The 26,484-nt window shown below is 45.7% G+C and overlaps 1 protein-coding gene across 9 annotated transcripts in view; it reads left to right on the top strand.

The window, feature by feature from the left end:
• Positions 1-26,484, top strand: part of LTBP3 (latent transforming growth factor beta binding protein 3) — a 1,616,087-nt gene that overhangs the window by 507,847 nt on the left and 1,081,756 nt on the right. For all 9 annotated transcript variants that reach the window (XM_077457876.1, XM_077457830.1, XM_077457857.1 and 6 more), the window contains exons 10-12: positions 4,141-4,210; positions 22,300-22,395; positions 22,488-22,613. In XM_077457876.1, coding sequence (XP_077314002.1) covers positions 4,141-4,210; positions 22,300-22,395; positions 22,488-22,613 — 292 coding nt within the window. The remainder of the gene's footprint in view (positions 1-4,140; positions 4,211-22,299; positions 22,396-22,487; positions 22,614-26,484) is intronic.

Below are 26,484 nucleotides of genomic sequence, written 5' to 3'. Positions count from 1 at the left end.
CGGCAATAGAAAAATTTGAATAAAAAAAAGGTCTGGGCCCCCTAATCTATTCTGGGCCTTTTGGGTCTGGTATTGATTTTAAGGGGAACCCATTGCTAAAATTTAAATAAAAAATGTGTGAGGTTCCCCCCCAAAACCATACCAGACCCTTATCCCAGCATGCAGTCTGGCAGATCAGGAAGGGAGAGAGTGAGTGCCCTCTTCTGAACCATACCAGGCCACATGCCCTCAACATGGGGGGATGCTTTGGGGCAGGGAGGGCTCTGCCCCCCACCTCAAAAAACCTTGTCCTCATGTTGATGGGGACAAAGGCCTCTTTCCCACAACCCTGGTGGGCAGTGGCTATGGGGGTCTGTGGGTAGACATCGGAATCTGAAAGCCCCCTTTAATAGGGAGGCCCAGAGATCCTGCCCCCCCATGTGAATGAGTATGGGGTACACTGTGGTACCCTCACTCATTCACCAAAAAAAGTGTCAAAAAGAAATAAAATCACACACACAGTTTTTGACAATTCCTTTAATAAAAATAAAAAATGTCCCCGAAGTAGATCCATCATTAATCATGACACCCACCGAATCACCGGTCCTAAAAAATAAAAAAGCTCCGCCTCTGATGAGGACTAAGTGCCCACTGCCTGCTCTACCGCCAGACAGTTCTTAAATTGGTAAGGAGTGGAGCCACCTGGGGATGTCACCTGGTGGCACCGCCTCATGTGACATCACTGACCCATCATGCACTGGTCGTTGACATTACAAGGGGGCAGTGCCACCAACCCCCCTCTTTCTTGGCCTGACCAGACTGCATGCCGTGCCCGACGCCATTTTTCTTTTAACATTTTGGTATAACCAGCAATGGCTTTCAGACAGGAAAATTTATATTATAATATATATTTTATAACGTCATATTTTAGCGTCATTTGTTTTTCTTTATATATGTCAGGTTTGCTGCAGCAGGTTCTTTACACGGTACAGATGCACCACTTTAGAGGCAGACTAATGCTGTGTACACACGTATCAGACTATCCGGCGGACTTAGCTTGGCGGACAAACCGCCAGACTGTCCACCGGACTGTCCGAACGAGCTACCTGCCCACACACGGTACTTTTGCGATGGACTAGGTCCGGAGGACTTAGTCCGCCGGACTATCCGCTGTACTTTTGAGATGAACCGACTCGCCCACACACACGGAGGAAAGTCCGTTCATTTTGAGAAGCAGGTCACCTGGTATGGAGTTAAAGGGGAAGCCCTACGCTGAAAAAACGGCGTGGGGGCCCCCCAGGTCCATGTCAGCCACGCGCCCCCCCTTCCCCAAAGCACCCCCCCATGTTGAGGGCACGCCGCCTGGTACGGCTCAGGAGGGGGGTGCTCGCTCGTCCCCACCCCCTTTCCTGACCGGCCAGGTTGCGTGCTTGGATAAGGGTCTGATTTGGACCTGGGGGGGCCCCACACCGTTTTTTCAGCGTAGGGCTTCCCCTTTAACTCCATACCAGGTGACGGGGCCAGTGACGCTTTCCTTCGCTAGCCCCGTCTACCTGGAGCTGCGCTCAAAATGAGCGGACTTTTCTCCGGCTGGGAAAAGTCTGTTTATTTCAAAAGTACGGCGGACTAGCACACACATGGCCATATTGTCTGCTGGACTGCGAGTCCGGTGGACATATTTTGGTGCAAAACTACTTTCTTAGTCCGCCGGACTTTTGGGTAAAAAAAGTCCGCCGGAGCCCACACACGGGGGGATTGTCTGGCGGACTTTTCCACCGGATTGTTTGATTGTGTGTACGCGGCATAAGGGGACCACCCCACCCCCGGCACCATATTTAAAGGAATTTTTAATTTTTATTGTTTCACTTTAAGCATCAGTAAAATTGCTTGTGAAACATAAATGACAAATAAGAGATAGATGTTACTTCTGTCAACCTTGCAAATTGAAACACAACATCAACAATCATCCATTAAACAAGTCCCATCAATGTGATGAATAATCTTCAAAGAAGAACTCCTTTCACCATGCAGAAAAGAAGGTGTCTTTCATATTTCTCTCCATATAGTGCTCCGCCAAAACGTGTGTAAAAAATGCACACTCACAAACTATCAATATAAAGCACGCTTGATAATCATAATCCAGCCTTTGTTCTATCCAGCAATTCTTAATGGATGTAACTCAAAGATTCGCCCAGTTCTACTATCCAAGGATCTCTCTCCCATACACTCTCAAAAGGGAACCCCAAAAGAAATATACCAGATCATAGTACAGTATATTTAATATAAATAAATGGCAGTAAAAACAGCTAATTGTGCACTTACATAAATGCTGCTAGAGTTAGCACCAACATGTTGTGTCTCTGATCGGTGTGAGTTGCAGCAGCCGGAAGTGCTCTCGAGGAGAAACCGGAAGTGATGCCAGCTACAGTAAGCGTGCCATAAAATCGTTTTTTACAAAGTTTTTCGGCATTGAAACAGGTCCCTGAGGGCAGTACCCGGGCACCCATACCCCAATAACTTGCATATAAGCCTTCAAAATGGGGACTTTTGATTTTTTAAGTTCAGGTCCCATAGACTTTAATAGATTTTGTGTTTGGATCCAAACAATTTCCATGTTGGGTGCAAACCGAACCAGGGGGTGTTTGGCTCACGTATAGTCTCAAGCTGAGTCTGTGCCATACTGCTGCTAAAAAAAGTGTCCATTGCACTTCAAGAGTCATCCAGCTGTTGGAGCACAATAAACATAAATAGGTGGTGGGGAAAAAAGCTCAGATGATAGCCTGGTCACAAGGTTATTTTTTTAGTTTTGGATTGAGAGGAAAAAAGTTAAAATCTTGTCAGGTTTCTATTTTTGTGTGTGAGAATATCGTTGAGACTATTTTAACCACTTGCCAACCACCTCACCCCGATTTACATTGGCAGAATGGTATGGGCAGGCAAAAAGGCGTACCCGTATGTCCCTTTGAATTTGCTGGCTAGCGGGCGCATGCTACTGGCGCCAGAGCGTGCCTGCGGGTCCCACGAGCTTGATGTTCACCGGCAGCCCGCAATTGTGGTGAGGAGAGGCAGAACGGGGAGAGGTAAACAACGCATTTCCCTGTTCCGCCTAGCTACATGACAGGGATCTACTGCTTCCTGTCATCGAGAGCAGTGATCTCAGTCATGTTGTAGTGAGCCCATCACCCCACAGTTAGAACACACCCAGAGAACACACTTAACCCCTTGATCGCCTCCTAGTGTTTAACCCCTTTCCTGAAGGTGCCATTAATACAGTAATCAGTGGCTATTTTTAGCTCTGATCGCTGTATAAGTGTCAGTGGTCCCAAAATAGTGTCAAAAGTGTCCAATCTGTCTGCCATAATGTTGCAATCCCAATAAAAATCGCAAATCTCCACCATTACTAGTAAAAAAATAATAATAATAAAAATGCCATATATCTATCCCCTATTTTGTAGACACTATAACTTTTGTGCAAACCAATCAATATACACTTATTGTTATTTTTTTAGAAGAATACATATTGGCCTAAACTGTGAAAGAAATTTGTTTTTTTTTATATATTTTTGTGGGATATTTATTATAGCAAAAAGTAAAAAATATAGTTTTTTTTCTTTCAAAATTGTCAGTCTTTTTTTGTTTATAGAGTAAAAAATAAAAAACTGCAGAGGTGATCAAATACCACCAAAAGATCTATCTGTGGGGAAAAAAGGCGCCAATTTTGTTTGGATACAGCGCCGCACGAACGCACAGTTGTCAGCTGATGCAGTGCCGAATCACAAAAAATGCTCTGGTCAAGAAGGGGGTAAATCCTTCCGGGGCTGAAGTGGTTAATGTACTTGCTTTCCTGTGACACAAAGACAAGAAATTGAGGATGCAGTTACTAGGAGAGGAAGGCACAGACAGTTATACGTTGTAAATACAGAGGTTACAGACCCTCCCTATCCTATGAAAAATGTGTATTTTATTTTCTATTTTCTGACAGAAAGAAGTAAGAGTTTTTCTCCCCAAAAATTGACAGTCTGCAATAAAAATATGAAAGAGTGCAAAATTCTGTTATTACTTCATTCATTCATTCATTATGATTCCAATAGACAGTCTTGACAGCATTCTTAACATGACAAATGTGTGCCACGTACCTAATCAAGTTTGTTTACATGCCAGCTTCCAGCCTACAGCCCTAATTCAGAAGAGGAACCAGTGCATTTCCCATCTGTATTTCCACCAAAACCAGGTATATATTTTGTCTTTACTAAGATATGGGGTATGGGGATGCCAAAGTGGGTACAATGAAGTTTGTAATCTGAAACAAACATGGTCCCCTATTAGGCTCCATTCACACCTGAGCGTACTGGAATTGCGTGATTCTGCCTGTGATTCCATAATTACGACAAAACATGGGATACATTTGCAATGGCATTATTTCTTAATGGCACCTCAAATGCAGTGCGATTTTGCCACGATTGTTTGATGCATTTTTGGAGTGGAGGGAGGCCCATTCAAATGAATGGTGCTGATCCAAAAACGCACCACAAAAACACACAATAAAACGTGGTTCAGCAGGTGTTGCTGCAGTATGCTCAGGTGTGAATGGAGCCTTAGATATGTTGTGAGAATCCACTGATAGCCCACACAAATCCAGAAACATTTAAATATATGCAGAAAATGCTCTGGAGAGATTTTAACTCAGAGCCCTAGTAGATACAGTCATACATAAATTCTGACTCAAAGTTTAGTCTGAAGGTTTCTTTTAAGGTTTTGCATGGGAACAGTATCTTGGATAGGAGTGGGGAGCATGGGATACCTCAGAACTGTAAAACGTCACGACTTGAAGACTGCTTGGATTTTGTCTGCTCTGTACAAAATGTGGCTCTATTGCACAACCTCTGGTTTCACAGTACTCTATTGGCTGTCCTGCACATCTCCTGGATATTGCAGAAGAATTACATGCTTCTGGTTGTCTTGCACAACTCCTGGGTGCACTACACTTACTTGGGGGAGTTAGACCACCCCACAGTCACTTCTCCTCTGTATAGCAAGTATAGTTACTCACTTAGTCCCAAAATGGTTGGGCTTCCTTCCACCAACTCCATTCTGGCTCTGCTCAGTCTCTTGACACAGCTGTCTTTGGTAGGCCCCCTAGCTTAGCGTAGCTGGGATCTCAATGTCTTCAAAGACTCTTCTGGTTTCCTCTCTGTCTCTTTCTGCCCTAGGGGCAGAGCCCCTGCAAAGGGGTCTCCTCCTGAATGACTGAAAGCAGGAACTCTGCACCTTGGCTGCCAGGCCTCATAATATTTATGGGCTCTCCATCCACCTTCTGGGCACACCTCTCCAGGAATTAGCTGGAGCTCTATAAATATTCAGGTTGCCTGTCCTACTCCCCCCCCCCCCCCCCACCCACTATACTTCTAAAAGTCTCTAGAAGACATGGGGAGTAGCAGAATAGCAGCCTGGGAGACACTGAACAACCCTAAGTAATAAACTCTTGCTCCACCGTTTACCAAGGAACTAACTAAACTTACATAGTAGCCTACTCTGAACTAGGGGGGTGCTACAATAAATTGACAACAACCTTGCTTTCATTAACTCTTGGTGTAGACAGACACAGGTAGGGTTCTTTTGCCCATTTGGAAATTCAGGTTTTAAACTAGTTGCAATCAGTGTTAATTTTGGCAGCAAATTTCGATTTAGTTTTAGTCTTAGGCCGCGTACACACGCGCGGACTGTTCGCCCAACTTTGTCCGTCCAACAGTTTCGGCAAACAGTCCGCTCAAACTTAGCATGGACGGACATGGCCACACATGACGGACGAACAGTTTGCTGAGACCGTGCGCGATGACGTGAACGGCACGTACGACGGGACGAAAAATACGACGTCCTATACACTGCATTATAGCTTTCGGCGTGAAAATCCTTTCTGAGCATGCGCGCAACTTTGTTTGACGAACAAGCCTACACACGGGCGGACTGTTCGCTCAAACAAGGTTTCAGTGGACAGTTTTTCGGAATTTCCGAAAAACCTTGTCCGTCCAACTGTCCGCTGAAACTGTCCGCTGAAAGCCCACACACGAGCGGACTGTCCGCCCAAACACTGTTCAGCGGACAAAGTTGGGCGAACAGTCCGCCCGTGTGTACGCGGCCTTAGTCTTAGGACTAAAATGGCATTTTAGTTTTAGTCCCATTTTAGTCTTCTACAATTGTTTTAGTTTTAGTCGTATTTAGATGATTAAAACTCCAGGACATTTTAGTTGACTAAAAGGTCCTACGTTTTAGTTGTCTAAAATCGAATGGGTGTATTTAAATTGTAATGCATTAGTGAACATTTCTCTACAATTTCAAAACTCATTTTATACTGCTGGAGTGAAAAATCTTATATGTTACTATTTATGGTATTGAGGTATAAACATGCACTACAGACCAGTGTTCATTTCTAAGTAAAATTTCAATTGAGTTTTGGTTTTAGTCTTTTGACTAAAATAGCATTTTAGTTTTAGTCCCATTTTAGTCATCTCAATTGTTTCAATCTTAGTCGTATTTTAGTCGACTAAAATAGTATTCATTTAGTCGACTAAAATGTTTTATTTCGACAAAATTAACACTGGTTGCAATGAGCTTTGTTGCACTTCCAGCTTTAGAAAAACAAAGCATAAAAAAAAAACCTAAATGGAACTTTTTTTTTTTAAAGACTTTTACATATATACAAACTTACACTGTAATTAAAACTTCATCTGCTTATAGTTTTTGTTAATCTAGAAGTTGATCATCTGATATAGTTATCCCCCTGGCTGCTCTGTTGGATGGAAGGATGTACTGTCAACATTAAAGTGATTGTAATTTTTTTTAAATAACAAACATATCATTCTTACCTCCACTGTACAACTCGTTTTTGCACAGAGAGGCCTCAAACATCCTCTTCTGAGGTCCCCCGGCGGCTCTCGCGGCTCCCCCTGACATCAGATAAACCCCTAGGAGAAACGCTCTCCCGAGGGAGTTACCTTGCGAGCGTGCTCCGGAGTCCAGCATTTGCATCCACAGACACAAATGCCAGACACGGCCCCAGTACCCACGTCATTGGATTTGATTGACAGCAGCGGAAGCCAATGGCTGTGCTGCTATCAATCTATCCAATCAAGAATCTGGACCCCGTGGAGAGAGGGACAGCTGATCCCCATCGAGGAGATGATGGGACTCAGGTAAGTAAAATGGCCGGGGACTGCCAGGTGTTTTTTTACCTTAATGCATAGGATGCATTAAGGTGAAATAACACAAGGGTTTACAACTCCTTTAAGCTTCATGTACACTACAGCTCTTAAACGTTTTTCTTGCCAAAGCTCCTAAACTCAACACCATAAAATTGTGTCCATATACAGGGTAGGTTAAGTTCAACCTCTCTCTCATGAATGTGGAAGAATCGCGTTTTTGACCTGGCCTTTTGCTTTTTCCTGCGGATAAAGGTGGCTATGCGTACATGAAGCCTTATATAATCTTGAATGTCAAGTTGTCATGTTAGGAATGGTGAGGCCCCCTAATAAAACTCAGACTTTTACTCCTTCTGGGCGATTGGCTAAATTTAATGGGGATCCTAACCCGGTCTGGAGTGACACAAGTACATATCTGCCATTGGGCCACGCTCTACCAGCATGCAAGAACTTGGGAAATCCGCTTTACATAAGAGATAAATACATTAGTAATATACTGAAAGGAGGTGTGGAAGAATGACTGTAAAATAATTGTTTTATTTATGGTAAATTGTACTGTTTTATTACAATGTGCAGGCCATTCGTGGCCAGAAAATTATGCATTTTAAGGATCAGATGATCAACTTTTAGAATAAAAATAAAAGCATATGACGTTTTAATTAAAGTGTATGTTTGTATATACTGTATGTATGGGCATCTTAAAAGTTCTTTATCCTCTATATTGTAAGGGATGTCGGTGCCAAACTGTGCAACTCCAGCAACTGGCCTGTTTAGCAAAATAGAATCAGCATTTCCAGCTTTACATTACAATGTAACCACATCTCTGTACTTATGTGGATGAAACCAGAAGTGCTGAGTCCTGAGCACCTACACAGTCATAACACACATGTATACACACTTTTCTCAAACACATGTACAAGAGCGATTTTACACTACAGGGGTCATCATTTTACTGTAATGCTCAACATGCAAAGTAGCCTATTTACCTGTGATTTTCACTGTTTCTCAAAACTGCACAATAATAAATGTATAAATACAATGTTGTAAATTATTGAATTTCAGCATTGATATTAAGTAGGTGTAGCGCTAGGAGATGCTGGAATATTGCCCAGGTTTTGACCAGATATTTTGTCCCACAGCCAAAGCACACAAGCTCTGTCACATATTTCTTAAATGACCAATCTAGGGATTAGGGATGGCCTAACGGTTCGCCCGGCGGTCATTTCGCTGCAAATTTTTGGCTGTTCGCCGTCCCCCCGATCGGCGGACTATTGCCGCCGTTCGCTCTGCGGACTTCTGTGTTTACTGTGTAAAAGAACTTTGACCTACGATGACACATCCATCATGGGGTACAGAACAGCCAATTGAGACATTACAGCACATGGACACTTGGACATTCCCCCTAACTTATAAATAGACCCGATCCGGCGGCCATTTTACATTATTTCATATGTCACTATAGGGAGAGGTTGTTGTGTGGAGCAGGGAGAGACTTCAGTGACCCAAATCGCTAGCTATTAGGTCCACAAATGTTCTTTTCAGGACTGGTATGGTATAGGTGTTAGGTGTAGTTCAGGATATAGGTTTGAGGCACTGCTGTGCTAGTGATTGTTGCAGCAGCCTGTTTTTTGTCAGTGTAGAGAGAGGGACAGGATGCTGTGTGCAGCCGGGACAGCCAGTTTAATCATTAGCTGTTACTATTAGGTCCACAAAAGTACTTTTCAGGACTGGTATGGTAAAGTAGTACAGGATATAGTTTTGAGTGCTATTCAAGTTATTGTTCCAGCAGCCTGTGTTTTGTCAGTTTAAATAGGGACAGGCAGGAAGCTGTGTGTGGCAGTGAGGGACAGTCAGTTTAATCAGTAGCTGTTACTATTAGGTCCACAAAGGTTCCTTTCAGGACTGGTATGGTAATAGGCTTGTACACGTATAATATTCTTTCTTCCAAATATAGAAAGAATATTATACTTGACTGCTGCCCTTCTGCTGTAGTAGTCCTTTATGAGTATAGGGACTGAGGTACAGTCTGCTAATCATTCACAACCTACTAGTTCCACAAAGGTCCTTATAAGGACTGGTAAGGTATAGGGTACTACAGTACATAGAGTTGAGTGCGGTTCAGTCTGCTATTCCTTAAGGACTGGTATAGGTCCACAATATATAGGGTTGAGGTGCACTACTGCTGACTGCTACCCTTCTGCTGCAGTAGTCCTTTATGAGTATAGGGACTGAGGTACAGTCTGCTAATCATTCACAACCTACTAGTTCCACAAAGGTCCTTATAAGGACTGGTAAGGTATAGGTTACTACAGTACATAGGGTTGAGTGAGGTTCAGTCTGCTATTCCTTAAGGACTGGTATAGGTCCACAATATATAGGGTTGAGGTGCACTACTGCTGACTGCTGCCCTTCTGCTGCAGCAGTCCTTTATGAGTATAGGGACTGAGGTACAGTCTGCTAATCATTCACAACCTACTAGTTCCACAAAGGTTCTTATAAGGACTGGTAAGGTATAGGGTACTACAGTACATAGGGTTGAGTGAGGTTCAGTCTGCTATTCCTTAAGGACTGGTATAGGTCCACAATATATAGGGCTGAGGTGCACTACTGCTGACTGCTGCCCTTCTGCTGCAGTAGTCCTTTATGAGTATAGGGACTGAGGTACAGTCTGCTAATCATTCACAACCTACTAGTTCCACAAAGGTCCTTATAAGGACTGGTAAGTTATAGGGTACTACAGTACATAGGGTTGAGTGAGGTACAGTCTGCTATTCCTTAAGGACTGGTATAGGTCCACAATATATAGGGTTGAGGTGCACTACTGCTGACTGCTGCCCTATACTGCAGCAGTCCTTTATCAGTATAGGGACTGAGAGTTTTGTCACAGGGTCATTTAAAAAATGACAGGCAGAGGAAGAGGCAGGCCCTTCCGCAGGGGTGGTAGGGGTAGGGCAGGAGCAACAGGCTTGAGCCAAAGTGGGAAGTTGCAGAAGGTGCGTTCAATTACTTTAAAGGACACACAAGACTTGGTTGAGTGGCTCACTCAGCCTTACTCTTCTGCACCCTCCTCATCCTCTCGATCTGCACCCTCTTCTTCACTCTCTGCTATGTGCACCCCCAAAGACACTACCACCAACAACACCACCACATACCTTCCGCTTGAGTCACAGGAATTATTTTCCGATCCATATCAAGACATTTCCGATGCGCAGCCACTCTTGGTATTGGATCATGAAGAGGAGGTAGCAACAACCGCCACTCAGCAGTCTGACGACAGTACACAGATCAGCCCAAGGAGGAGGTTGGTCCCCGGTGTTGCTGCCTACTCCGAGATCTCAACTTATAGCAGTGGGAAAGGTGACGTCGATGATGACGTGTCTAGTGATGTCACGTGGGTGCTCACAAGAGAGGAAGAGGAGGGGAGTTCAGAGGGAGATATGGACCAGCAGATAGGGAGGAGAAGCAGGAATAACTTACATTGCACAGGAGGGACAAAGCAGACTGCTAATGTATCGGGAGCGAGTCATCAACCATGTACGGTCACATCTGGCGCTCCCAGGACGCCGGCACATGGCTCCGCAGTGTGGGCTTTTTTTAACGTGTCCGCTGCTGACAATAGCGTTGCCATCTGCAATCTTTGCAGTCAACGCATTAGTCGCGGTAAGCCCAACACTCACCTAGGGACGACCGCCTTAAGAAGGCACATGAGCAGCCATCACCGAGCCCAGTGGGAGCAACGGAACACACAAAGCCACACTCCAGGCTCTCACCGTCCAGCCTTGTCTTCTACTTCTCCTCTCTCCTCACAATTGTCCTCCACTCCACCTTCCATCACGCCAAGCTCCCGTTTTTCTGCAAAAAGGCAGGCTTCCGTGGGCCTAATGTTCGAGCGGCAGAACAGGTTCTGGGGAGCTGGTTTTTTTTTTCACCGTGCCAGTGGCTGCTCATGCGCGACGCATGCAGACTTCTGTGGCCATTTGAGGAGATCACCAAACTGGTCAGTCGCGGCCATCAGTGACATGGTACCTTATGCCTTCTTTATGGAGCGTGCATTGCGTCGTGTCATTGATCAAGCTGTGGAGGAGCAGGAGCGGGGAGATGAGGAAGTCGCAATGCTGGATGAATTCCCAGGGGGGGCTACTCTATCTGAGACAAGTGAACAACAGGAGTCTGAAGAGGAGTCAGAGGAGGATGGTGCCACGGCGGATGAGGAGAAGCAAGAAGAGCATGCTTTAAACCTTTCTGGGATCCCTGTTGTTGTGCGTGGATGGAGAGAGGAGAATGAAGAGGACAACATTATCCTGGATGATGAGCAGGAGCCAGGCCACCACACCGCTTCCAGTTTAGTGCAAATGGGGGCCTTCATGCTCCAGTGTTTTAATAGGGACTCCCGTATAAAAAGCATAAGGGTCAAGGACCAGTACTGGGTGGCAACGTACTTAGACCCCCGGTACAAACACAAAATGGCGGAAATGGCCGTCACAGAGGGCTGTCAGAATGGAACACTTCCAGGCCTTGCTTCGAGAAATGCTGCATTCTGCTTTTGCGTGCGCTGGCAGAGGAGCAATTCCCACTCCCAGAGAAGGAGTTGCGGGTACCAATCGAACAGCGCCTGCAAGAAGGGGCCGGTTTGAGGATGTGTTGGTGACTTCGGATATGAGGTCATTCTTTCAGCCGACCCATCGACAGGTGTCATCCGGATCCAGCATCAGAGAACGCCTAGACCGTCAGGTGTCCGACTACATCGGGTTAACAGCCGATGTGGACGCTCTGAGGAGTGATGAACCCCTGGACTACTGGGTGGGCAGGCTTGACCTCTGGCCAGAGCTTGCCCAATTTGCAATCGCACTTTTGGTTTGCCCCTCGTCCAGTGTCCTTTCCGAAAGGACGTTCAGCGCAGCAGGGGGGATCGTGACCGATAAGCGTACTCGCCTAGCTCACAACAGTGTTAACTACCTCACGTTTCTAAAAATGAATGAGGCATGGATCTCGGAGGAATTCAACACATGTGACCAGTAGACCATGTATATGTCTATAAACGATTTTTTTAATCGAGCACACTTCATTTGGCTCACTTCCTTGTCCAAAAAAAGCACACCGTACTATATGCCCGTACCCTCCTGTTTGAAGAGGTTGAGCGGTGTCATATTTCTACTGGGGCTGCTTATTATAAGGGGCTCCCACCATCCCTGTGCTGTGCTTAATTCCTCCTGGGGCTGTACCTCTGCTGTGGATATTATGAGGGGCTCCCACCATCCCTGTGCTATGCTCATTATGAGGGGCTCCCACCATCCCTGTGCTGTGCTGACTTCCTCCTGGGGCTGCTTATTATGAGGGGCTCCCACCATCCCTGTGCTGTGCTGACTTCCTCCTGGGGCTGTACCTCTGCTGTGCATATTATGAGGGGCTCCCACCATCCCTGTGCTATGCTCATTATGAGGGGCTCCCACCATCCCTGTGCTATGCTGACTTCCTCCTAGGGCTGCTTACGGTGCAGGTGTCAGTGCTGTATATCACAATGCTGGTGTCAGTGCTGTATATCACGGTGCTGGTGTGAGTGCTTTATGTCACGCTGCTGATGTCAGTGCTCTCTATCACGGTGCTGGTGTCAGTGCTGTATATCACGGTGCTGGTGTGAGTGCTTTATGTCACACTGCTGATGTCAGTGCTCTCTATCACAGTGCTGGTGTCAGATCACTCTATCACGGTGCAGGTGTCATTGCTGTATGTCACGCTGCCGATGTCAGTGCTCTCTATCACGGTGCTGGTGTTAGATGACTCTATCATGGTGCAGGTGTCATTGCTGTATGTCACGCTGCTGGTGATCATCTTGTAGCGGTCAGAGGTATAGGAGACCGCAATGCAGGTTTCAAGTACGGGACAGCAGACAAGGAGGCTGAAACAAAAACCGGCTTTATTAAACAGTGAGATATAATGGCCGGAGGAGGAGGATAACAGTATTAACAATTCACAGTAGTTTACAGTAAGGCTAACTGGAATGTGGTACACAAAATGGCTTTCCCGCCAACACATGCACAGTGATACAGGCTACCCTCTTCTAATATGTCCTGCCTGATTCCCGCTTATCGGGACACGTTTCTACAACGTACTATCTCAGTAGGGACTGTACTATTCCCTATCACAATCCAGCACCGGTGCTCACTCACAGTTTGTTAGACAGCTGGAGGGTCCCTTGTCTTGGCCTCCTTCATGAGGCAGGTGAAGTCCAGTTCCTAGTGCTGCAGCTTGCCCGTCTGGGACGGATGGATGAACACAGATGCGGCCCAAAATCACCACAGCTCTCTCTCTCTGCCCGAGATGCCCGATCTTTAGCTGGATACTGCGACTCTTTATCCACACAAAGTCTCCCTCTCCTCAGGGCAGACTTGACTTTTCCTCAGCTCCGCACAGGAATTCCTCAGCTGCCCACACACTCCTCACAGTTCTCTCTCACTGCCACTTCCTGTTTCCTCTCCTCTGAAGGGTCGGCAGCAACAGTGACATCTTGTGGCTAAACTGGAAATAGCAGGCTGTATATATTATAGATGGAACACAGTGCAATATAGTTCAGTAATCCTAGGGGCTGACCCCTACATGCCTCCCCGCTTAAAGGTGGCCGTCCTCGGCCTTGCTATATAGTCCATGGGGAAGAAAAGGGTTAAATCAATCTTTAACGGCAGCACAACATTGTTCATAATACATACAGTTAGACCAAATAAACTGATCAGCATTGTACCTGTTTGGTGGAACCCCTGCAGTAGACCTACTAGATCTCCGAAGGTCTTGTCTTTCTGTTAGGACTTGTCCTTCCTCCCTTGGAGCTGGTACTGGTTCTATAACAGGGGCTTCATCACGTGCAGAGTCAGGAACAATCCACCAGTCTTCAATATTATTCCCATCGGAAATGACAAATTCTGAGGAAGGGGCAGGGAGTGGTGTCCTCTGTGCAGGTATCCGATCTTCTGACCGACATGGCCGTAGCATATTCCTATGTAGAACCCTTGAAGCCGACTCCCCATTCTCAACACGAACTTCGTAAACTGGACCATTGGGATACACTCTCTTGATCACTTTGTACGGCTGTACCTCCCAACGCTCACTCAACTTGCCTCTGGGCCGTTTCTCTCGAACCAGCACCCGGTCTCCAGGTTGCAACGGAATCTCTTGGATGGGAGGACGGTCAGTATAAGTCTTTTCTTGCAATCTCTGGCCTACTAACCGGCAGATGGTCTGGAGTCGCTTGCGGTGTTCTTTCACCCATGAGGTGGTTGATCGCTCTATCACATCTTCTGGCTGTTCCAAATTCAATTCGACAATTTCTCGTCCGGCTCTACCGAACAGTAGCATGTATGGGGTATAGCCGGTGGTAGTGTGGACACGATTATTGTAGGCCCAGACTAATTCAGGCAGATAGTCTGGCCAGTGTGTCTTTTTGTCCTCCTCTAAGGTCCTCAGCATCTGAAGCAGAGTCCGATTAAAGCGCTCACAGGCCCCATTCCCTTGGGGATGATATGGAGTTGTCCTGGATTTTCCAATGCCATACAGTCGGTGTAACTCCTCCATCACTTTCCCTTGAAAGCATGCTCCTTGATCTGAGTGAATCCGTTTCGGGCATCCATAGACCCGGATGAAATCTTGACAGATGGCCCGAGCTGCAGACTCAGCCGTCTGGTCCCGAGTTGGAGTGACCACTGCAAACTTGGAGAAGTGGTCAATCATGACCAGGCAGTATTGTGGGCCTCTGGCTGACTGTCCCACGAGGAGATAATCTATCAGCAATACCTCCAGCGGTTCCTTGGTCTGTATGGGCTGTATGGGTGCCCTCTGCTCTGTGCTTTTAGTAAGCTCACACACTCTACACTGTCGGCAGACTTCTTCAACTACGACCTCCAGTCGTGGACAATACACATAACGCTGCAGCCACTGGTAAGTTTTGACTGGCCCGAAATGAGCTCCAAATTCATGAGCTTCCCTGGCTATCTCTAGTGCCAGACTCCTTGGTATGACAACCTGCCATCTTGCCTCCAGATCGGCAGGCTGCTGCCACTTGCGGTATAGAACAGCTCCATGAACCTCTAGTCTGTCCCATTGATGTAGAATTGACTTCATCTCAGCATCAAGATCAGCCCTTTCCTCTCTGTCTGGTTTCCTTTGCCGAGCCACCCAACCTTTTATCTGTCGCAGTCCAATGTCTTCATCTTGTATTCGCCCCCATTCCTCATTAGTTCTTGCTAATGCCTTAGGCAGGGACCGGGCCTCCCCGCTTGTCTGTGCTGCGACTGCTGGAGGTGTAAACTTGCGGAAGTCTGGAATTTCATCCTCTTCCTTTTGTTCATCAAGCTCTCCCAATGGAGTTTCAAAAGTAACCCTCGACAGACCATCAGCATTGGTATTCTCTGTAGCAGAGCGATAGCGAATTGAGAAGTCATACTTTGCAAGGCGAGCTGCCCAACGTTGCTCCAGGGCTCCCAGTCTAGCAGTATCCAGATGGGCCAGGGGATTGTTATCAGTCCGTACAAAGATTTTAGCCCCTGTAAGGTAACCGGCAAACTTCTCTGTCATGGCCCACACCAGGGCAAGGAGCTCTAGCCGGAAGGAACTATAGTTATGAGGGTTTCGCTCCGTATCCCGCAGGGACCTACTGGCATAGGCAATCACTCTTTCGTGTCCGTCCTGCATCTGTGACAACACTGCCCCGAGTCCGTAGAGACTACCGTCAGTAGATAAGAAGAATGGTTTGTCAAAATCAGCATAAGCCAAGATGGGGGCCGATGTCAGAGCCTCTTTCAAGGTCAGGAAGGCCTCCTCTTGCTTCTGTCCCCAGGGAACACTTTGACTCTTGGATTGCCCAGCAGTTCCTCTCAAAATCTCATTCAGAGGGCCCGCTATCTTTGCATAGTCTTTGATGAACCGCCGGTAGTAACCAGTCAGACCAAGGAAGGCCTTCAACTCACGCAGCGTTCTAGGCTCCGGCCATTGTTGAATGGCAGCCACTTTATTTTGGGATGGCAGCACCCCGTCTTTGGACACCGTATGGCCTAAGTACTCGATCTCCTTCTTGAAGAGATGACACTTCTTTGGCTTTATCTTCAGGCCATGGGCCCGCAGTCGCTCAAGTACCTGTCCTAATCGGGCCAAGTGTTCTTCAAAAGTAGCAGAGTACACTATAATATCATCCAAGTATATCAGGGTAGCTTCAAAATTTAGATCTCCCAGACATTTTTCCATCAGCCTCTGAAAGGTTCCTGGGGCATTAGACAGCCCAAATGGCATCCTATTAAATTCAAACAGACCCATGGGAAGTATGAATGCTGTCTTTTCCTTGTCTTGTTCAGCCACCGGTACCTGCCAGTATCCACTTGCTAAATCCAAGGTGGAGAAGTATTTAGCCCGCCCTAGGGCTGTTAGGGACTCTTCGATGCGAGGCAGAGGATATGAGTCCCGCACTGTGCACGCATTCAATCTCCGGTAATCCACACAAAATCGAATGGTGCCATCCTTCTTCTTGACAAGCACCACTGGGGCTGCCCAGGGACTTTGACTACCCCGAACCACTCCTGAATCGATCATCTGTTTCAGCAATGTCTTCACCTCTTGATACAACTTGGGTGGAATCTGTCGATATCTCTCTCGGCTTGGGGGAGTGTCCCCCGTCGGTATCTCATGTGTGATAGCATCTGTGCAACCAAAGTCATTGGCATTGCGGGCAAACGCAGCTTGATTCTCCCACAGCATGGTTTCAACTGCTCGTAAATGATCCGGACTTAGAGCTTTCACATCTATCTCCATTTGTTCCAAGATGACTGTCCCATTCCATTCTGGGGTCGGTGCCTCTGCAGGCTTTGCAGTAACTGCCAAGGTCCAAGCAGAATTGCCTATCGGAGCTAGAGTCACTTCTCCCTGACTCAGCACTTCTCCCCGATGTAGGTACACGCGAGCCAGTTCCACTCCTGGCACCAGAGAGACTTCCCGTTGTCCAACGTTTACAGCTCTTATGGGTACTCGTCCATTTTGGACTACTGCCAGTGTCCGGGCCACTAGGACATCCTGACCTAACTCTCCCAGGCCTTCAGGCTCAATGATCACCTCCATACCTTCAAGGTTGCGGGAGGTTCCCACGGGCAAAGTCAGTATAGTCTCCCGATCAGGAGGGAGGGTAAGGGTAGCCCTTCCCGGCACTCGAATATTTCCTACAGACTGATGTACTGGGACACTCTTCTGTGTCCCACAAAACCGGATTAACCGTTGAAATGCCTTTTGCGTTGGTTTGTGTGGAGTGGCATTCTTCCAATAGCCCGGCCCCCTTTTAGTGAACATAATTTGATCCAACTCTCGCAGGATATTCATGCCCATTATCACCGGTACATCTTCTTTGAAGGTTTCAGGGACCAGCAGGATACCTTTTTTTCCAACTTCCTGTCCACACAGACGTACATTCATCCATACGACACCTGTGACAGGGATTTGTTGCTGGTTAGCTGCTGTGACCCGGATCAATGTCCCCTGTTCTGGCTTGGCCAGTGCTTGAAAGTAACGGTTGAAATATGACTCAGGCATGGTCGTTACCTGTGATCCGGTGTCCACTAAACAGTTGACTGGAATGCCTTCAAACTCGGCTCTTATGGTGGGACATCCTGCAACCAGGTGTTCGGAGCTGTGCTGAGTGGCCTGACACTCTACTTCCCCCGCAGTGTGCCTCATTACTGCGGGGGCCTGAAGTTTAACGCCGGCTCTGGGCGTCTAGGCAGGTCCCTCCGGCATTCTCTAGCGAAGTGTCCTTTTTCTCCACACCGCCAGCACTGAGCCTCTCTGCGTTGTTCTCTCTGTCTGTGTGCGGGAGGCGCCCGTAGGCCTGGACTGGCCGAGCTCACTGGAGGATATTGAGGGACTCGGTAGGTGGGAATACGTGGGTAAGGATGCTCTGGTGCAGGAACCATCGAGGCAGTCTGATAAGGTTGTTGTTGCCCCAGATATGCAACCTCAGGGGGGTAGCTCAAATCCATCCGTCTCTCTATTTGCGTCAACTTCTCATGCATGAGACCCAGGGAGCTTTGTAGGTCCTGCACCACTCTAACCAGGACCTCTTCATTCTTCGCAACCCCGAGGGAGGCGGTCTGGGTCCGTATCACTCCAGAGGCATAAATTTCTTCTTTACTTCGCTCCACGGCCTCAGCCAATATTTGCCGAAAATTCAGTGTAGGGTCCACTCTGACTCGTTCCCGTAGGGCTTGTCTCAGGTGAGAGCTGTAGAGTCCCAGGATCAATTGTTCCCTCAGTATCCGGTCTGCGGATCCCATGGCGGTTATCCCGTCTGCCTCTTTTTTCTGTATCTCAGCCAGTACTTCCTGTAGAGCCGTTGCATATTGTGAGACCCCTTCATTTTCCTGCTGTACCCGGTAGAAGAACTTTGCCCGGAGGTGGCCCGCACTAGCTGTTTCACCGTATATTTCTTCTAGAAAGCGCACAATCTCTTTCAAGGTACTGCGCGTAGCTTCCGGTTGTAAGCAAACAGTTTTCCGCGCTTCACCCTCCAGGGCAGCCAAAGCAATTTCCACCTGTAGCTCTGGGCTGACATTGTAAATTCTAGCAACGCTCTGTAATCTCGTCACCCAGTCTGACAGTGACATGTTCTGGCCATCAAATTTTGGCAACAAGTTAAAAAGCATGCCCATAGGGAGGGTCCTTGTAGGGGTTCCACCATTACCTAAGGCATTCACATCAACATCAGGTACGTTGCCTTCAGCCGCCTCCATCTCTGTAACCGTACCCTGCTCGCAGCGCCACTTGTAGCGGTCAGAGGTATAGGAGACCGCAATGCAGGTTTCAAGTACGGGACAGCAGACAAGGAGGCTGAAACAAAAACCGGCTTTATTAAACAGTGAGATATAATGGCCGGAGGAGGAGGATAACAGTATTAACAATTCACAGTAGTTTACAGTAAGGCTAACTGGAATGTGGTACACAAAATGGCTTTCCTGCCAACACATGCACAGTGATACAGGCTACCCTCTTCTAATATGTCCTGCCTGATTCCCGCTTATCGGGACACGTTTCTACAACGTACTATCTCAGTAGGGACTGTACTATTCCCTATCACAATCCAGCACCGGTGCTCACTCACAGTTTGTTAGACAGCTGGAGGGTCCCTTGTCTTGGCCTCCTTCATGAGGCAGGTGAAGTCCAGTTCCTAGTGCTGCAGCTTGCCCGTCTGGGACGGATGGATGAACACAGATGCGGCCCAAAATCACCACAGCTCTCTCTCTCTGCCCGAGATGCCCGATCTTTAGCTGGATACTGCGACTCTTTATCCACACAAAGTCTCCCTCTCCTCAGGGCAGACTTGACTTTTCCTCAGCTCCGCACAGGAATTCCTCAGCTGCCCACACACTCCTCACAGTTCTCTCTCACTGCCACTTCCTGTTTCCTCTCCTCTGAAGGGTCGGCAGCAACAGTGACATCTTGTGGCTAAACTGGAAATAGCAGGCTGTATATATTATAGATGGAACACAGTGCAATATAGTTCAGTAATCCTAGGGGCTGACCCCTACAATCTCCTGCACCCTCTTCTTTGCCTACCCTGACCTTCCCTCTCCTCCATTGCCTTCATGCGCTCCACAGTCCTGAATTGTCACAACAATTTCACATATAAAAAAAGAATGCTTGTAGTTGTCGATCCCAGATTCACCTCATATATGTGTTATGTCATTGGCCATGTGGTGGGACTATGTTTGCACAGCTAGTAATTATTTTGTGGCTGCAAATTTGACCTGTAGGTTTGCAAAGTTCGCCTCCCATTGAAGTCAATGGGGCCCGCCGCGAACGTTACGGTTCGCAAACGATCGGCCGTGTTCACGGTCCGCGTTCGCGAAACGTCCCGTCGGAAGTTCGTCCATCACTACTAGGGATGTTGTTTTTGTTGTTTTTCTTTTTGGAGATCTTGCACAGGGTTTAGGGAATTGAGTGGGATACTCCAAAAATAAGAACTATGTAGAACTTGAGGACTATGTATTCTTTCTGGAAAAGCTGTAGTAGTGCTTGCAACAAACTCGTAGTATTTAAACTCCTTTCTTTAGAGCCACAAGAGCAGAGTTTCTATATAAAGGATTGGATAGACTAGGTTCTTCAGGACACCAGATGGTGCCCCCTTTACACAGACATACAGCTGACTCTCTATCTAAACCAGAGGGGTTACAGCAGTCCAAAAGTCTTTAAGATCTCTCAGAACCATTTGTACTCACACAAGGCCCAAAGACAACTAGTTGCCTCCTTTCAACTTCCAAGCAATGCCTATCTCCAGTGATACCAGCCCAGATCTTCAGCAGACAGTCCCCTCAGTCAGCTCTCTGTGTTCCCAATCTCCAGGCCCTTAGGTCACCCACCTGAGGCCTCACAGACAGCAAGCATAAGGCAGCATTGCCCTGGAGAGCAGCAAGGTCCTCTCCTGGAAAATATCCAGAGCCCAGTGTGCCCAGCATGCCATCAGGGGCCCTGGCATTGGTCAGGGTTCTATAAATATCCATTCTGCTTTCTGCATAGCTCCACGCCTATGATCCAGAAAGTTCTCACAGCTTTTCTGGACAGCAGAGGGAGTAAACATTCTAGCAGCAGCTGAGAACACTGAGCAGACCTAACTAGTCAAATGCAGCTGCAATGAATACGGTGAGCAGCTAAATTGACCCGAAAGAAAGTGTAGCGCTAATTACTGCAAACAATATATCAAAGTACTCAAACAGTGATGATATGATAAAATGGTGAATACTGCAAAGAAAATAAGAATGAAGTGTCAATGTGCTCAGACAGTGACAATGTGTAAATAACAGCAGTATATGCAATGCTTATCCCAGATCAGAAATAGGTGTATATAAACAAATTTACATGCATAAACTGTATAGGGGATAGCCCACGATGATATTGAAATAAAAAGTCCCACACAGTGAATAGTCCAATCAAGTGATCCGTGATTCAATTGCCCAAAGTTGTGGTGATAAAACAGAAAATCCCACACAATGAATAGTCCAATCAAGTGATCAGTAACTCAATCGCCCAAAATTGTAGTCAGAGTGAGTCTTGAATCAATCTCGGTAGCTTCACAGGTGGAAATCAGATAGAGAGATAAAACACTCTTACCAGATAAGTTGGATACAAGTACCATACGGCAATGTATCATACAGGCTTGAAGTGCTAGAACCATTAGCACACAGGGGGGATGGAGCCAGACGATCCAGGCTACAAGGAGAGTAGCGCCTATCGACACCAAACGTCTTGTGATGGAAATCTTAGCCCTTGTACACAGTGTCGGAGAATCCGTTGGAATGTGTCCTATCGGACTGTGTCGTCGGATAATCCGACTGTGTGTGGTATGCATCGGACTGATTCCGTCCGAATATCCGTCGGACCAAATTTTCCAACATGTTGGAAATATTTCCCGACCAACTGGTTCGATCGGACATACTCCGATCATGTGTAGCGAATTTTGATCGGACCAAGTGCCACGCATGCTCAGATCAAATTCCTACATCAAAGCTATTGGCTACTAGCCTGAATGTAGTCCCATCGTAACGAAATTACGTCATCACGTTCTGAAAGATCGGATTTTTCGACAACTTAGTCCGACCGTGTGTATGCAACAGTTTCGGACACAATCCGTCGGACTAAATCCGACGGACAAAATCCGACGAATTTGGTTGGCAGAATCTCCGACCGTGTGTACAGAGGCTTAAAGTAAAACAGATGTGACATAAAATGTGATCAAATAAAAAAATTAAAAGCAATGTGGGAAGCATAAGATAAGCGTAGCCCGGCACGTTTCGATGCAATAGTAGAGTTATGGACTTTGGATTTTAATTTTAGAGGTCCTGCACTTTAGAAAGTGTTTTTTTGTTTGTGGGGGGTGGGGGGCAGGGGAGTGTTGTTCTTCACAACCTGTAGGTCTATAAAATGTGAAAAATAATATTAATGGTCTGGCCTGTGGTGCGTATTGACAGGGCACATAAAGAAACAATATACAGCTCTTGATTGTGTATGTCACTTTAAATGTGCATAGGGAAGTATTAATGTATTAATCATCTTAGAAATAATCACTAGCTACTACTATGAAAAACATAATTGCATTTTCTACATACAGCACTTGTTTTGAAGCCCACAACAATGGCTGTTCAAAAAATACCTGCAGAGTATGACACCCGAAGTGCTGCCGAAATCGCTCCCACTCAATTAACAGGTTCGTTTTTTCTTGCCATTTCAAGCTACACCATTGGGTTGATCTATAAATTACAAACATAGATAATTCATTGTATGTATTCCTCTGCATAGAAACCAATGAGTGTAAGATGATCAGGAATCTATGTGGGCATGGAGAGTGCATATCTACTCCTACAGGATTCTACTGCAGCTGTCACCCTGGGTACTATCCTGATCCTGAAAAGAAAGTTTGTATAGGTAAGCCACACATTTTTTTTCATAACTTGAATATCTTTACTTATGCCCACTGATTGCTACTTAGAACAGAAATTGCCAATTCCTTGACAGAGTTGACACATACAGAGACCAGTGTGGTAGAGATCTTTGTTTCTGCAATTCAGCTATTTAAAGGGTAGCTCCACTTTCGTGGGGGAAAAAAATAGCAAAGAAAAAATAATATAGTATGTACAATTACGATACAAGTCATATTGTAATTGAATGTTATTAAAAATTACCTTACCTTTTCAATCTGCAACCATTGTAATTTACTATAAATGCAAAGCAATATGGCTACATGGAGTTGTTCTATACACAGAAAGTGTTCTGACCACTCACCAGAAACATAATTTCCTGCTTGTGTGATTGGCTCACCAATTTTCCCAGAAGTCTGCCTAAGATACAAGTCAGATTTCAGGCATCCCCTGCAACAAAAATGTTATTTTTGATGAGATATTTCCAATAGGCTCTAATGGAACACATCTAAAGGGATGCAGGGCCAGCAGCTTTCCTCATTAGTGCCCTGCAGCTGCCACAGCTGACTGAAGATTATGAAACCACTCCCATTAGACCCACTCATCCCAGAGGCACAGACAAACACACATGGGGGGGATGTTTTTTTCTCAACAAAAGTGGAGTTACACTTTAAGGTTTAATAACAAACACAGTGTAACTTTTACACCCTGAGTAGGTTGATAACAGGACTCAGAGCATAGTTTTTTGTGGAAATGCAGGTTTTGCACACACATTCACAGGCTAAACCTATTGTAAGCACATGACTCCAATATTATAGTCCTCAGACTGCTGGGAATACATATTTTGCATTTGAGGAGTTCTTACACTTTTTGCTACAATCTAAGAAAAAAGTTCTCAAACTGCTTGACTGTGTGGGGGGTGCGCCGTCACCATTCCTAAAGAAATCTAGCCACACATTTACTTTGCTGAGGTGGTGCAGTTCAACAATCATCAGACACATTTGCTCTCATCCAACTTGATAAAGGCCCATACTTGCACATAATCAATACACTTCTATAAGCTGTCATGTTCTACCTGCCACTATGGATGGGGTTTCGTGTTTGCAGGCAGCCAGATTTCATGCAAACTTTTGGTGTTTGCTGTTTGGTGAATTGAATAGGGTGTTTACTTTCCCACTAGAGTGAACCTCTAGCTGTAGCTGAAAGTCATTATTTATAGACAGTGCTACTACTGCCAATAAATGACAATTTCCCGTTGTGCGAGATGCAAGTATCTTTGGTTGCTAGGACACAAGCAGCCATCTGCATGTTGCTTTGCAGGCCAGCAATTTGCATTCTAGCAACTAATGACAGAAATTCCCTTTACCCTTTTACATACCTGTTCCTGACTTACATGACTTGATTGTTCTGTAGTATATACTACATTCTTATTGTACAAGACATAGTACAGTGTTGAGTACACAGATGGCAAAGGGTTGTAAGGGGACTTGCACTCTTAGCATTTTCCCTGTTTTGTCTCACTATTTAGCCTACTGGGTAACATTATTATAACGTTTTTCCTATTAAATAAGAGACCAAAAAGAATATTGCATCAAGCAGACTTTTAGGGCACCCACACACTGATATATAAAAATGATTTGGCCTCATCTGGAAGGGTTATGTTGCACTCCTAGTCAATAGAACTACATCTACTGTACAATAGATCTAACAGTGTAATAGTTTGTGATCACAAATACATTGTTGTATTCAACATGTAGGAATGGGGTTTAGCAAACCGGAAATCTCAATGTGTTTTCCGGAAACAAGTTCAGCTTCTTCAAGAGGCTGAATGAGGTGTAAAGTAAAAACATGAAACACATTACCATATTTATAAATCCAAATAAATAACATGTTTTATATATATATATATATATATATTGTTTGGACCAAATGTACGCACATTTAAGCATACCCCATTAGTCAAGTACATACATGTTAGAGAATAAGGTTGCTGGGATACTGAGAGTCACTGGACAGACAGTGGCAAGACTGCCACATGCCCAAAGGATACTTTAAGTTTCTCTCAAATTACAAATGGTTACCTCTTCCACATCAAGGTCTAATGCCAATGCCACTACAACCCCATATCACCAGCTCCCTTACAGGCATGCTGTGAGCTCTTTCACTAAGGCACAATTGACATTAGGCTTGACTTATTTCAGATGCATTGGTCACCTCTGGATTCAGAAGGGGCTATAAACCGCAAGTGCTCTTCTGCCTCACCTTCTCCTGATCTACATTCTCTGTGACACAAACCCAGGGGGGTGTGAGCTTTCCACTAGAGGTACTTTGAGATTTTTCTCCTCCACTATTTATGGAAATTCCTTACCCTCTCGCTAAATATTGGTTACTGGATGATGAACAATGAAGATAACTAATATTTTTGTATCTCAAGGGCATTTCTGAATGAATAGTATTAATATTCAGATTGACTTAAAACAAAGTGTGAGTTTATTGTCACACAGTTGACATCATAAATACAATGTAAAAAAGTATAACAGTTCAGTTAAGTATAGGTAAAAATATATGAAATAGAATAAATAGTTATAAAGCTGTATTTAGCTTATGGAAACATGCGTGTTTCATGGCTGCTGCCTTCTTTCTATGTGCTTCTCCTTAATGCAATCTGACTCTTCCAAGACGGCTGGAGGAAGTGACGTAGTATAAGGTTACTCTGAGAGAGTGTATATGAATAGAACTCTGTATGTAGAATGGACTATAGATTGGTCATCCGTGTGTGTGTGTGTGTGTGTGTGTGTGTGTGTGTGTGTGTGTGTGTGTGTGTAAGCGTCCATGAATATCGAAGTGTTGGCTTTATATGTTACATGTGAATGTTATAAGCTCACAAAACTCAGAACCTTTTATGGCATGCATTATGCCATCTAAAAGGAGGTACTAATTCAAAGAAGGGATGAGCTTCGTGTTCGTGTCGAACCCATAGTCGACTCGAACATCGTCTGTTCGGCCGTTCGCCGGATTGCGAATGTTATGGGCCATTCGCACCAAATTTGAGTGGCACGTCATGGCCCATAATTCACTGCGGCATCGCAGTGCATTGCTGGCTGCTGATTGGCCAAGCATGCACTATGACCCGCATGCTTTGGCCAATCACAGCACAGAAAAAACGAAGAGCTATGATTGGTCAAAGCCAGGGTGGCCAATTATGTCTCAGGGGGTTTAGTACACGCCCCACACTATATAAGGCCGTCTGCATGGCGGCCCTGTGTAGTGTGCTGCAGGCAGTGGTGGTTAAAGACAGACAGAGAGAGACAGTGTCATTTAATTTGAGTTAGATAGAGTAGGCAGGCGAGTCAGTTAGCTTCAGTTACAGTGAGAAGAGGATATATATGCATCCCAGGTGTGTTGTATATATATTTATACACTGTATTCAGTTTAGAAAGATCCGTTCCTGTTCTTCTCTTCATAATATACTGACAGGCAGGGAGCTGCACTATTTTCACTTGGTGTACTGTGTCCTTTGCACAATGTGCACCTAAAGCTTTACCTGAATACAATTTCTGGCGTTCTCATACAAATACTGGCAGGGAGCAGCAGTATTTTGTTTTAGTGTCCTTTGTACAATGTGCACCTAAAGCTTTACCTGAATACAATTGCTGGGGTTTTCGTACAAATACAGGCAGGGAGCTGCAGTATTTTGTTTTAGTGTCCTTTGCACAGTGTGCACCTAAAGCTTAACCTAACTACAATTGCCGGTGTTCTCGTACAAATACAGGCAGGGAGCTGCAGTATTTTATTTTATTGTCCTTTGCACAGTGTGCACCTAAAGCTTTACCTGAATACAATTTCCGGTGTTCTCATACAAATACAGGCAGGGAGCT

This window comes from Lithobates pipiens, unplaced genomic scaffold (assembly GCF_037356315.1).
Source record: "Lithobates pipiens isolate NorthernLeopardFrog02 unplaced genomic scaffold, aLitPip1_a1.2 Scaffold_10, whole genome shotgun sequence".
In the NCBI taxonomy this organism is placed as follows: Eukaryota; Metazoa; Chordata; class Amphibia; order Anura; family Ranidae; genus Lithobates; species Lithobates pipiens.
This window is presented reverse-complemented; position numbering and strand designations above follow the sequence as displayed.